Source organism: Erpetoichthys calabaricus, chromosome 9, assembly GCF_900747795.2.
Source record: "Erpetoichthys calabaricus chromosome 9, fErpCal1.3, whole genome shotgun sequence".
In the NCBI taxonomy this organism is placed as follows: Eukaryota; Metazoa; Chordata; class Cladistia; order Polypteriformes; family Polypteridae; genus Erpetoichthys; species Erpetoichthys calabaricus.
Genome location: NC_041402.2, coordinates 32295755 through 32309622, shown reverse-complemented (window position 1 = coordinate 32309622; position 13868 = coordinate 32295755). Strand labels below are relative to the sequence as shown.

The window sequence follows — 13868 nt, the reverse complement described above, 5'->3', positions numbered from 1 at the left end:
TCTTGGCTTAAAAAGACACCATATAAATGATGCAAGGAAGAAGAAGATCCCGTAGAAAATCTGTGTAACAAAAACAACACCACATTGACAATGGGAAATCACATTGGCATGCCAAGGTGGAAAGAAAAGTGACATGGGAGAGTAGTGGCGATAAATCTCTTAGTTGCCCCCCCCCAAAGTATATGAGAACAGGTACCCCAGAATGCTAGACAAACTGAGCTAAAATAGAGAGAGACAATGAGGCCAAGCAGACCTACAGTAGTGAGAGGCAAAAATGGCATTCAAGGCGAAAGTGTGACAATATAATGTCACTAACTGGCAATGTGAGGACCATGCTGCTGATCTTAGAGGAATACTGGGGGGCCAACAGGTCAGTCGTCTCTTGTTCAGCCAGTAGGAGGCAACATAGTCACTGATTGAGAGGAAGGAGACATTTTTTTACACACTGGAAAAAAGCTGCTGGAGTTGATCTGGCTCTTTAAGCACAACTGCATTCTTTACACTTTCCTTTATTCCATCACCCATCTAAAGCACAGACTTCTTCCAAAAATTAGGTAAACAGCCCATTTAATTTTTTCTGATTTTTGTATTTTCATTCACCATCAGTTAATAATACATCTTTTGGCCTTTATGTTGCAATACTGTGTTGACATGGGAAGGTCCACCTTTGTGTTCAGAATAGCCATTTTGGATCAATCAGAGTGGAGGTAGTAAGGTAGACAGAAAATAATCTATCTGTACAATTTCTGAGTTTAAGCTTTCCAAGACAGGGTCAAGAGGAGAAAGAAACTATTCCAGAAGCAATGCGTGTAAGAAAAAAACTAATTATGAACAAAACAACAGGCCATTGAAGGGCACTCTCATGCATAGTGACCATTTAGTGATGCCAATTGACCTAACATCATATCTTTGAATTGTGGGAGAAAATACACAGAAAAATGGATAAATTCAGTTGGCAATTGATTCAGGGTTCAAATGCTTTGAGATAGCTATAGTATATGTTGCCTGCTTTGCTAGAGTGAATCTATGAAATTAAATAAAAGGAACAGCCACTGTTATACATCTTTGGCCAATCTCTCATAGGGCCTCTGACATCTTGTACCTTCAGCACATGACATGTCAATAATAAAACAGTTAGAAATTAGAAGACTAGCATGGAATCTGAAAAAGAAAAGCCCATACAGTATCATTAGCTAATGTTATCCACTTGGTTTAAGTAAAAGTTGTTTGACTGCTCCAGTTAAAAGTTTAAGAACAAACTCTGAACAGATCCAGAATGGATCACAGTTTGCCTGTTTATAACTATGCTATTAATAAGCAGTGATGCTCTCATCGTGGAGTGCTTTTTTCTTCATAATAAAAAGCCAAGGCCTGAAACCATCACTGTTTAAAGAAAACCTGCCTTATCTTATTCAAATGGTCTCACCTTTTCAAGTTTAGAAAGAGCAAGAGAATAGCAGTCTTTGGCTCGGAACTGCATGAATCTCATATTTGATGGGTGAGTAAGTTCTGTGATAATGCTGAGACTGGGAAACAATCTGAAAATAATGAAAAAAGAGAAATAAGAAAAGGTCAAATTAGCAAGAATAACACAGAAGTAGATTAATTCAGAAAAATTCAAATACCTTAGTTAAGACTTTTATCAGATACTTAGCCAAGTACTGACAGGAACAGATGTCCTTTCTTTTTCCTTACTCTTTTTCTGCTTACACTGTGTCTTAAAAGATGAGTAAAATCACATCTGTTGGAAGCTACTATGCTGCTTTTCTACAAATTCCAAGTGAAGGAAACACCATTTTAAAAGGTTATATTAAAGCACAAGGACTCTTCTGTGCATGTTCATGAGCCTCCTGACACAAAGGCTGTGGAATCATCACAGCACCATCTGCTCCAATGTCAGGTTGACCTACTCTTAAAACATGAGGCAGTAAAAACAAGCAGATTCACTGCTTTCACCCCATCCTTTTATTTTCTCCAATGAAAAGACATAAAGCATAAGAATTGCTTTGATGAGAACAGGCCGTACTATCCAATATAGATAGTCAATCAAAAAATGCAATACATAATATGTAAAGGTTTCCAAAGCAATGCTATCTACTACAAAGCTTGGTAGCCTGTTCCATAGATCTGTGGTTTTCTGTGTGAAGAAATTCTATTGAAAATTTATGTGAAAATTAAGATTAACTAGCTTCCAACTGTGCACTTGATACCGCTGAAGATTTCATTATAAAATAACACCTGGAAACATCATATTAATTATTTTCATAATTTTGTACACTTCTATCTTGTCATATCTAAATCTTGTGTTTAACAAATTCTACTTCTTCAATTTTTCATTGAACCTCATGCCAAGCAATTATGTTATCCAGCAACATTATACTGGTATCTTCTGAGACTCGTACTGAAATGTGACCTGTTGTGTTAAGATCAAACAAGGATTTACAGAAGAATTTGACTGGTGTAAGACAAGGTTGCATTTTTTTCTCCATTCCCGTTCATCTTGCCTATGGATTTTGTCATTTGATGGGCAACATGTGGTGCATACATTAGTATCTCATGGACCAATGCAGCTGGACTCGTCGTTTTGGATTTTGTGGATGATGTGGCGCTATTAACTGAGACGCAACCAGCTCTACAGACTGCAACCACATAGCTTGTGAAACAAGAAGCAAGGAGCACTGTTCTATGAGTCAGTAATGAAAAGATGAAGATTATGTGGTTCAATCAAACTACAAAACTGTGTATCACAATGGGAGGCCAGATAGTCAATGAAGGCCAAGTTCACATATGTGGACAGCATCATTACAGTGGACAGCAGTGCAGTTGAAAATGTGTGCTGAAGGACTGGTGAAATTGTTCAGTATATGGTTGATGGCGTCACTTGATTGCACAGCAAAAGTGTGAATTTAAATCAATATTATGGTGTCATCTGCTGTTTACACTGGGAAGACATGGAAGGTGTTGAAGGATATTGCTCAGCGCCTCAATGTGTTTAATCAAGGGTGTTTACAATGAAGAATCTGCATCATGTACCACGAGTGCATCATCACCAAAGAAGTATTACCACTGAGTGACCTGTCAAAATTGGAAGACATAGTCACTGCCTGTCGAATGCACTTAACGGGACACATGCTCAAATTACTTGACCATCAGATCCCCAAGGCAGTGATAAACTGGAAATCCAAAATTGGAAAAAGAAGGCAAGGATGGATATTTACGACCTGGTGAGCGACCTGCCATTAAGATCTCAGGGCAATCGATATTAAATGGGATGTAGCTGCAATCATCATGGATCTAAGTCATACTTTTCAGTCCTGGAATCAGTCTATTTGATTTTCAAAACTGCACATAGTGTTCCGGGAGACTCATAAAGGGTTTATACAGCTCTCTCCCTCTTTGTCTGAATGTAGCTGTGGCTCTGCAGCTAGATTCTTCTTTCATCTGAATATTAGTCTTGGCTCTTGCTATTAGTGTCTTATGCCGTGTATCCATAATCGGGTATTACTCACATGATTGGAGGGTCAAGGTAACTAACAGAGGAAATTTGCAAAGGCACATCTAAGCATAGTTTGTCTTTTTGTCAAGTCTACTTCTGGATACCTTTAAGTATTTGTTAAAATATATATATATGATGATATTCTTAATCTCTTTGGTCACTGCTCCTTTATTTTCCCATATGGGAATTGGTTGCTGCTGCCTGTTGCCTGTTTTTTGATGTTGCCTTTTGAATTGTAGACGCTAAATAATGCACCTACAATATACATTTGGTTTGTCCATTAATCAAGATCTGCACCCTAACCTAGGTTCCTGCTGCGCTTTTACAAGGGTGCTTACTTTATTGCAGCCCTAGGGTTCACCTTTTCCTGCAGGAAAGCCATCACTAATGGCCTGTACAGTGAATAGTCATGCCTCTACGCACCTACCACCCTTAATTTGTCCTCCAGACATAGTGTTATGTAAAACAATATCCAATTAGTATTCTTAATCCTTACTGTACATTGTCTGGATGTTATTAGTGATGATTCCAAAGCAATTCACAAGTCCTTCACATCAGGAATACTTTCAAGTTTAGTAAACACTCATTACATAATTCTATCTAATATTTAATAATTCTTACATGTAAATTTTTACATTTATTAACATTAAACTTGATGAAAGATATATGCATAAGTACTAACTCTGTGTTTTGTACCCTCTAGGACATGCCCTTAATTTGGTATGTTATGAACATTTAAGCAGCTTTTTATTTGAAACTATTTATATAAATCAATACTTCACCAGTGGGACCCTGAGGGACACGATGCTTAACATCACCTAATTCAGAAAAGTTCCCTGTCCTATAATCTCTTGTTTTCTCTGTTAAAGACAATTTTGCCCCCGTATGCACCTGGCTATATAATGTCATTAATAAGTTTGGCACGTCTTAAGCTTTCCTTATGACACACTTTTAAAACCTGTTAAATGCTTTCTTATCAGTGTTTAATGGAGGTAGCTGTCAGCCTGAATGTTCTGTTCATGGCATATTTCAATAGTAGTGTGCCCTTACCTTGCTGTGCTTTTTGTAACGTGATTGACTCAGCAGTGGGAGGCAAAGGAAAGGAACATTCACATAGCAGTGTGAATGGAAGATTTTTCTGTGGTTAACAGACTCATTAGAACGTCTTGAGAATAAGAAAGCCTACTGCCTCCCTGAAGTACAGATGTTAATGTACCGAACTTCATAGAGGTCAAGAAAAAGAATGAGAAGTATAATAACAAAAACAAAAAAAAAGTGTTACATAATACTGAAGCTTTTCAGTACATTCAGACTGACATGGTCCATTTGAGATGCTTCTCAGTTACATACATAGCTGTTGTTTATTTTAGGATGTGCATCCATTTTAGACTGGGAACATTTTCATTTCTTGCTTTTGAAACCCTGAAGCTGACCAAACCAAAGCAGCCAAGCAAATGATTCAGGGCCCTGACATATTTTTCCTGTTCATTAAAAAAAATTGTAAGGTTAAATAAAAACAGCAGTTTCAAATCCCCAGTTCATGATCAGCATTTTCCTCCTGATAAAGAGTTAAATGATCATCAGTGTCAATTTAGCCTTTAACATTTCACTCCAATCACAAGAACCAATATTAGTAAAAGATTCAGGGAAGAGTATTTTACAAGGCTGGCAATTCAATTTTAGACTCACTGTTTCACTTTGAATGAGTTTCTAAACCTACCAGAGGTAAAATTACACAAATATAAAAGTACCTTTACTATAACTAAAAAGCATTTTGGAAGGGCACTTACCAGGGTAATAAAAGTAACATTTGGTATGTAATACCACTATTGTGCACTAGTCTCTAAAAAATATGGCACTATAAACCATAAGACTGTTGATCCCATCACCATCAAAACACAAAGTGAAATCTTGTGCGAGTCACTGCACTTGTCAATACTCTATACAAATATAGAAAAATACATGTATAACAAGTAAAGGTATATTTCTATGTGCATACTACTTGGGATTTATTTTATACTTGGATTACTTTATTGTCATTCAAGCCTTACAACAAAGAGTGCACAGATGAATGAAATTGTGTTTCTCCAGGCTTATTGTACGAACACACAGAGACAAGTGCATGTTACACCACAACAGACAGACATATTAGACGGCATATAAACAGACAGAATACTGTATATGTATAATCCAATTGACAAATTGGTGAATAGCTGTAAAGTGTTCAAGTGATGAAAAACATTAACATAATGCACAGACATAACAGCATTTTAGGAGAGATGAAATTCTGATTATATGTGTTCAGACCAATCTAGTATTTAACTGCATAGAAGTAGACAGTATATTCAATGTAAATCGCACATCACTGTTAAGAGCTGGTGTGGCCGCCGCCATAACGGGCATACCATGGAGTTATATTTAGCACAGTGGTCTTCTACTTTATTGGATAGTACTATTTATTGCTATTTTGTGCTTCAACTACATTATATAAGGATTGGGTGGCAGGTTTTAAGACATTATCTGCAATTCCACTTCTCAAGAGTCTCAGAGTTGGGAATTTTTCATTTTTCAAAGTATCATTCTTCACATTTCTGGCTAGTGCTCAAAAATTTCTCAAAGCAGTGAACTTGTTAAAATAATATTCAAGGCAGCATCTGCGGCTTTTTTCCTTTATTCATCAGAGGAAAATGTCCTTCCTTTTCATCTGTGAAACACTTTTACCCCTAAATACCTTTGCCTGCTCACTGTCTCATTTCCATTTGTAAATGAGTCAGTATTGCCAAAGTTCATTGATTATGTACTTTGAGCTTTACACAAAATTCAGCTGTACATCTTTGTCAAACACTTGAAGAAACATCATTTGTGGTTGCCAATGCAAAACTCCTGCTCAAATATTGGATGTACTTGAAAGTTTTGCAATTAGGAACGGGCAAAGATTTCTACAGATCACTGTGAAAAACCAATCTATAAGTGTAGGAAGCACCGATTTATAGTCACAGATGCCACAAGATTGAGTAACCAGTTACTGAGTCCAACAGGTATTACTTTTTTTTTTACATCGGGAACATCCCTGGTATTTCTCTATGAATAAATTAATTAAGTTTACTTAAATTCTGCTGATGACCTCACATTTGACTACATGGCAGTTAAGACGTTATTTGACATATTACCATTTCTTGTTCTTTTGGGTGAGCCAAGCTTCACTTACAAGATATTTTTGATGTGCTGTTTGTGCCTCTCTTATCTAGAAGGGGAGTGACATAATGAGATGGATCCTGTCTACAAAGCCATGACTACTAATACTACAACTGACCTAAATGCCTTGCTGGTGCAAAAAGTTGAATGTGAAACTCCAAATGTTATATTTTGGGTGCTAAGCCTAGTAAGCTATTGGTTCTTAAACTGTGTTGGCATTAGGTTTTGGGTTTCAATTCCACTTTTAAAAACAAATCAAGTATTCTCACCACTCACTCATGACCCAGTTTAAATAAAAAACTCTTTATGAGTTTTATTCAAACTAAATACCTGACTGCCCCTTCCCACGTCCCCATGAATTAGTTTCCTTCTTTGAGAATATGTCACTTATATTGATATGTTCTGAGATTACTCCTAAGTGTTGAAGTTCTGGTCTTGATTTTTCTGGTGTCCTTTATCTACATTAATATTTTTCTTCCCCACATTTTTCTCCTTTTAGATTTTTCTTTACTTCACTGCTTTAGGGACAATAGCTGGGAAACATGCTTTAGCCTAAGCTGGAAAACCACTGATTGTCCTTCTCCTTGTAAATCCTCCATTTCCAGCCTGCCCTACTAGAGCTCTCCACAGCGAAGATGAACATATTTTAAATAAAACCCAGAAGGCAGGGTTTCAAGTGAATGAGACACCTCACATGATGGCTGCACCAAAACCAGTAAAATTAAATCTACAGGCCAAGATAAAAATACAGTAATTATAAAACAATTCAACGTGCTCACCTGAACATGGTCTGAACATTGACAATTGTTTTTGCGTCCGCCATATAGTCTTCCTCAGCACTCATTGTACTTTCTTTATCCACCACCACTAAATTATCTGCATAAATGATTCCACATTGCAGAAGGTTGTCGAGACTGAAATAAGCAAACAATAAAATTTAATCCTGAACTATTGTACATGAATTATGTGTACAGATATCATCCCCTTTTTAAATTAAGTTTGGACACCACACTTCAGCAAGCTCAGTTCCAAGTATCTGGACTTGATGGATGTTTTATTCATTTGCTTGCATTTGTGACCCACATATTGCTTCTAACAGCACTGTAGGAGGTGGTCAAATGTAACAATTCTATGCAGGCAAGAAGAAACTGAAATCAAGAGAAGACAGCTAGCTTTCTATATAGTTAACTCTGCTCTTTAGAAAGCACATGGACTTTTAACTATATAAATATTGAAATGGAAAAGTTTCACTGAACATACTTGTCAATTGTCCCAGCCATGAAGTACACCATTGGAAAATAACAGATAGCTTCCAGGAAGTGATTATCAGGGCTGCAAAATAAAACAGAAAATAAATAAATTCATTTTTCACTGTCATGCTATCAATTACTGAACCAAGCTGTCCTTAACATTTAATTGACAATGGAAACAAGTAAGCTTCAGGACTATCAGTGATAATGCAGTATTAGAAAGATCAGTAATAACAAGATGATGGTTTGATGGTGTCATAGAGGTACAGGTGATATTAATCAGATAATAAATCCAGATAGGATTTCCATTAGCACATATATGCAGAGATGTATATCCATCCATCCATTTTCCAACCCGCTGAATCCTAACTACAGGGTCACGGGGGTCTGCTGGAGCCAATCCCAGCCAACACAGGGCACAAGGCAGGAACCAATCCTGGGCAGGGTGCCAACCCACCGCAGGACACACACAAACACACCCACACACCAAGCACACACTAGGGCCAATTTAGAATCGCCAATCCACCTAACCTGCAAGTCTCTGGACTGTGGGAGGAAACCGGAGCGCCCGGAGGAAACCCACGCAGACACGGGGAGAACATGCAAACTCCACGCAGGGAGGACCCGGGAAGTGAACCCGGGTCCCCAGGTCTCCCAACTGTGAGGCAGCAGCGCTACCCACTGCGCCACCGTGCCGCCAGAGATGTATATTTTTTATAAAATTCTGCATATAAAAGTTTTCACATTTTTAGTAATGCTCTGCCTTTTTTGAAGCAAACCAAGTGAGACTAATTGTGCCTGCTTTGTTAATTTATTTTTAAAGATATGGAACTTTATTTTAAATAGTAATAGTATGAGATGGCACGATGGACACTCAAATAAAAAAAGCTTTTGTGTGGCCATTACTTTTGTGGTTATTGACTTTTGTTTTGATTTTCCTCATTACAATTTTTTAATTAATAATTTGGCTAGGTAAAAGATAGCACTGATAAACTATAGTACTGCTTTTCTGGTTACGATTCTATGTTCATCCTTTAAACCCTGGTAGCCTTTTCTGTAAGGCTTAATAGCAAATACTAAATTTGTGCTGTTTATTGGGTTTTTGAAGCCAAAGTAATGTTCATTATTATGATAACTAAATTGTGATGAATGTAACAACGAATATTTGAATCGTTTAGAAGAGAATGGAACGTTGTCCCTTCAGTTACAAGTAATTAGGGAATGTACTGTATAGTCTGTCTAGTTTAAGAAGTAGTGGCAGGGGATGAGGTGGCAGTGCGAGGCATAGCTTAGCTCATCAACTGGACCATGGCAGTGCCAGGCATAGCACAGCTCATCAGTAGGACAGTATCTGTTAATAGTAAATATGTCAGTGAGTTTCCCAGCAAAAAAGGAAGTAAACTATTATGACTACAGCCCCAATAATACTAAAATATATATTTAATTCAAAAACTGGCTGGAAGGTAGTATTTTATTTGTCCCAACTGGAAATTTAGCTTTTAAAGGAACTTAAGAAATAAAGAAATATTACAACAAACAACAACAACACTAACCCCTTTCAACATGCTCAAGAATTACAAAAAGAAGAAAAAACTCCTGACTTGGCTAAAGATAAGAGAGCAATCACAGTGAGGCATTCTAAAAGTGTATTGCCATATGTATGATGTAATCACAGTATTGGCCTACAGATAAAGCCAGGCCAAAACTCAAGAAACAGACTTCAAAGCTTGCAGGGGTCAAAATTGACCAGACTGAAGAAATATCACAATAAAAGGAAAGGAGGGGAACCGTTAAAACCACTGGCCCATGAACAAAAAGAAGTCAAAAAAGATTTGCCTGCAAAGGAAAACCCTAAAATAAACAAAACCTAATCTGAAATCAAAGAATCAATAACCAAATAGAAAGGCAAAGAGTCCAGAAAGCAAAATGACCAAGAAAACACAAGTAGGTTTGGTTAGGTTTAGGTTAGGTTAGGTTTCTTTATTTAGTCATGTTTACACAGGAAAACATGAAATTTGCCTTCTCAGTTGCATCTAATAACAGGTAACAGACAGAATGAAATAAAACAGACAAATAGAAATAAGAAAGGTTAAGGTAAGGCAGTTAGATAAAACATATTTATACCAAAAAAAAAAAAAAAAAAAAAAAGGTTACAGGATATATATATAAAAACCTTATCTCCGATATTTCTTATTGAAAAGTCGTATGGCACTAGGAAGAAAGGAGTTTCTGGAGCGATTTGTCTGGGTTTTCAAAGCAACCATCCTTCCTGATTTACTGAAGTTTAGTTCTACATGTAATGGATGTCTGTCATCAGTTGAGATGATTTCCAGTTTCTTTAGCATTGCCCTCTGACACACACTAGTCAAATCATCTACATCAGCCCCAATAACTTTAACTGCATACTTCGTAATCTGCTGGAGCTTTTTTGAGTTTTGGTTTGTCAGACTATTAAACCAGGCAATGAAACTGAAAGTGATCACGGACTGGATCATACTACGATAGAAGGACAACATGAGGTCCTTGTCTACTTTAAATAGTTTGAGTTTATGGAGGAGAAATAAGCGCTGGTTGCATTTAGAAAATAATTTTTTTGTATCTGTATTCCAGTTAAGTACTTAAAAGTACTTAAAAAAAATCCCAAATCCAAAAATACTAGAATAACCTGAACAACATAAGCAAGAGCTAAAATGTCAACACTAGTCCTGCAGCCTTACGGACTAATAAGGAACTGAGGCAGTCCCACAGCGGCAGCATCAGGTGGCCCTGTCCACAGGCTCAACATACACAGAATAGGGCATATAAAATGCAGAACTATAATTAACATAAAATAGTAATTAAACAAATAAAAAAAAACATATAAATAGAAAAATAAAATATGAACAGAAAGAAAACACAAACAGAATTTTACAAAATAACATTTAAAAGGGAACAAAAATAGTAAATGAAAAGAAACTGGAGCCAGGGACAAAACCCTGGCTATAGGATAACATACTGTAAAGGAATATTAGTTAAGACAGGTCCTTTGGCCTGACGAGCCAACAACCACTGGGGCTAAGAAGAAGGCAAAGGTAAAAAGCAAACTTAAAGCAAACTTAAAGACAGTGAGGGACGGGGGGCATTTAAGCAGTTATTGTATTGATAGTTGCATTAACTTAGAAAGAAATAAAATGGTGAAGAGACTTAAGGAAACAGACAGGTGTAGGCGAAAGTGTAGTAGAGATAAAACACATTCAGTAGGCAGCTTAAGAAAGCTTGTAGTAGTACTTGTGTGCGTATCTTTAACAGTAAATACAGGGGATTAGAGAGGGCCGATGGGTATTAAGCATGTACAATAATTAGTTAAACTGATATTTAATTTATATTTAATTTTAAAAGGGCTAACTGTCACCCACACCCAAAAAACTTTACACGAATCCAATATATTGCAAGTCCTATATGATGTTGAATTTTTGGAGACTGGCTTTGATGAGGACTGCTTCCAGGAGTGTTACATCTATGTCAGCTGATTAAATCTTAAATTTAAGAAATTTATGAAAAAGTCTAAACATAAATTATCAGACATGCAATATTTGTTTGATTGATGAATTTACTAGGCAAATTTGCCTCTGTTTCATACAAAAATGCACATGTAAAAAATGTACAAGGTCATATTGTATGAATGTGGATGCCTATGAGGTTCTGGGTGGTGATATAAGATGGTAGTCTATAGATCCTGGTCTTTATTGTTGTAAGCAGAAACTATTTTAATGGTTTTGTCCATCTACAATATACACAGTGTGCACAGCTGCCTTTAAAAGCAGCTTATTACAGGTTTAAAAATGCCATGTTACCTCTAATTACTATCTACTGGAAATGTCAGGGAGAAGCCAAAAGGATGTGCTACTATTCAGAGTGTGTCCCCTGAAAGGCAGAATAGGCAGCAGAAATGTGGAGATTAATTAATAATGAACATAAGAGTATGGAGGAGAAAGGAAAGTGGCTACTGAGATTTAAAAAATGTCTTCACTTGTGCTATAAAGTGAAACCTGAAGATTACTGTTTAGCTCAAGGGCTTTAAGATGGAGGTGCTAGAAGTAATGGCTTTGGTTCTGATTTGTTACAAAGCTGTTTACTAAGAGCTTAAGTCTGTAGGAATATCTTACAGTGCTAACCTGTTTTTTCTTTTATTGTCAGTATATACACTGAGATGACTTTGAGGTCATTTAGCACAGCATACTTTATCTGACTCATGAGAAACTCAACAATTGTAAAAGAAAAAAATTGTTTATACGATTCCCATTGACAGAAGACTATCCCACAGCCAAGGAAAGACTCTTTACAATCATGCTTCAACATTCATTTCATGAATTTCTTTAGAGATTCAAATTTGCATCTGTAACCATGGCAATCCTTTTAAACTGCCCACACGGGAATACATGACAGGAGCTTTAATTGCTGAAAAATGTTACACACCAATGCAACAATGAGGAGCTTCAGTAGTGTAACAGAAATTCTTCACAACTAAAGATTTTTCCTTAAATGTCACTGCTAATGCGACTTTGAATATAAAGTATCTATTGATTTGATACCTTTTCATCAGCTGTTCAGATTTAAAGTCCATATTAGAAATGCATAATATTACAGAATGATAAAAATGACTATAATAAGCAAGCTGTACAGGAAATGAACAAGTTTGGAAAGGGCTCCAATGAAAATGCTATTCTTACAGAAAGGGAGATTTGCCAGGTGCTCTCTTTGCTTTGGGTATGCTGAAAATTAACATCAAATGTATTTGAAGGGGCATCAAATAGTTGCAGAGATTAATTTGGAAACTGAATGTGCCTGAACTGACAGATATGTGCTTTTCATATCATAGTGAAAGCTGGCATGGTCAATATGCCTTATTAGATGGTAATCAAGGTGAAAATGGACCTTCAACTTAATCATCTTTGATAAATGCTTTGTTCCATTGTCATGATAGATATGAGAAGTATGGCTTTGCCAGTAGGAAGTATGATGTGACTACCCTTCCAAATGGTAGCCACCAGATGAGTTTTTCAGATGTAACTTTGTTACTAAATTTCACTAAATTGTTAAATATAAATTACGCTCCAATGATGACATTTTATGAGCACAATGTATTTAGATAGATACAATGTCTGCTGAATTATAGGAATTAATTAAGGGCTTTCTGTAAGAATCTACAGTGTCCACAAATTTCTCCCAGTACTCCACCTGGAAATACATGTGAAGAAAATTGGTTGCAAAAGTGTGTTTCACAAATAGGAATTCTGATTCATATTGAACCGTGTGTAATTGTTGAGAAAGCCTGAGAAAGCTACAGTCTCTGTTCAAAAATGTCTTGTGAAAATGGATGAGGAATGGGAGGGAGAGGGGTTATCATTAAATGAGGGAGTGTCAGAACACACTTCTACTATAGTCAATCTGAGGTTTAGAATGACATTCCTTGTATTCTGGCTCCAGCTTATCTAATGGATTAAGCATGGTGAGTATAAAGAAGTTTAACTTTTTAATAGGTAAGAAGAAATATATATATATAAAGAGAAAGAAAGGAAGGAGTATATGACACCCCAAAATATGCAAGTGAAAGCTCCATTGCTTCCACTTTTGAGTGATTCTGACTTCCTGAATGTGTTCAAGAAGCATTTAAAGAAGCGTTTCTGTGAAGTTCTGTCTAACTGATATTAGTTGTTATGTTCTTGTATTTTGTTCTGAACTCTTTAAGTGTGATGATCAATTTTGTCCACTTGTCCTGTAACACTTGTTACCAAACAGTCCCCCAGACTGCAGTTTACTCTTTTTTGCAAATTGCTTTAAACAAAAGTGTCTGCTTAGTAAATAAACGTAAATGCAAATGTAAAATTACTTTTGAAAGATAAAGCCAAAGATGAACAAAGTTCAGTCTACAAACCAAAATTAAAATC

The 13868-nt window shown here is 36.4% G+C and overlaps 1 protein-coding gene across 4 annotated transcripts in view; it reads right to left on the bottom strand.

The window, feature by feature from the left end:
• kcnt1a (potassium sodium-activated channel subfamily T member 1a) overlaps positions 1 to 13868 on the bottom strand; it is a 225710-nt gene that overhangs the window by 46133 nt on the left and 165709 nt on the right. For all 4 annotated transcript variants that reach the window (XM_051931758.1, XM_051931760.1, XM_051931759.1 and 1 more), the window contains exons 22-24: positions 7952 to 8023; positions 7471 to 7605; positions 1427 to 1538 (exon numbers count right to left, since the gene is read on the bottom strand). In XM_051931758.1, coding sequence (XP_051787718.1) covers positions 1427 to 1538; positions 7471 to 7605; positions 7952 to 8023 — 319 coding nt within the window. The remainder of the gene's footprint in view (positions 1 to 1426; positions 1539 to 7470; positions 7606 to 7951; positions 8024 to 13868) is intronic.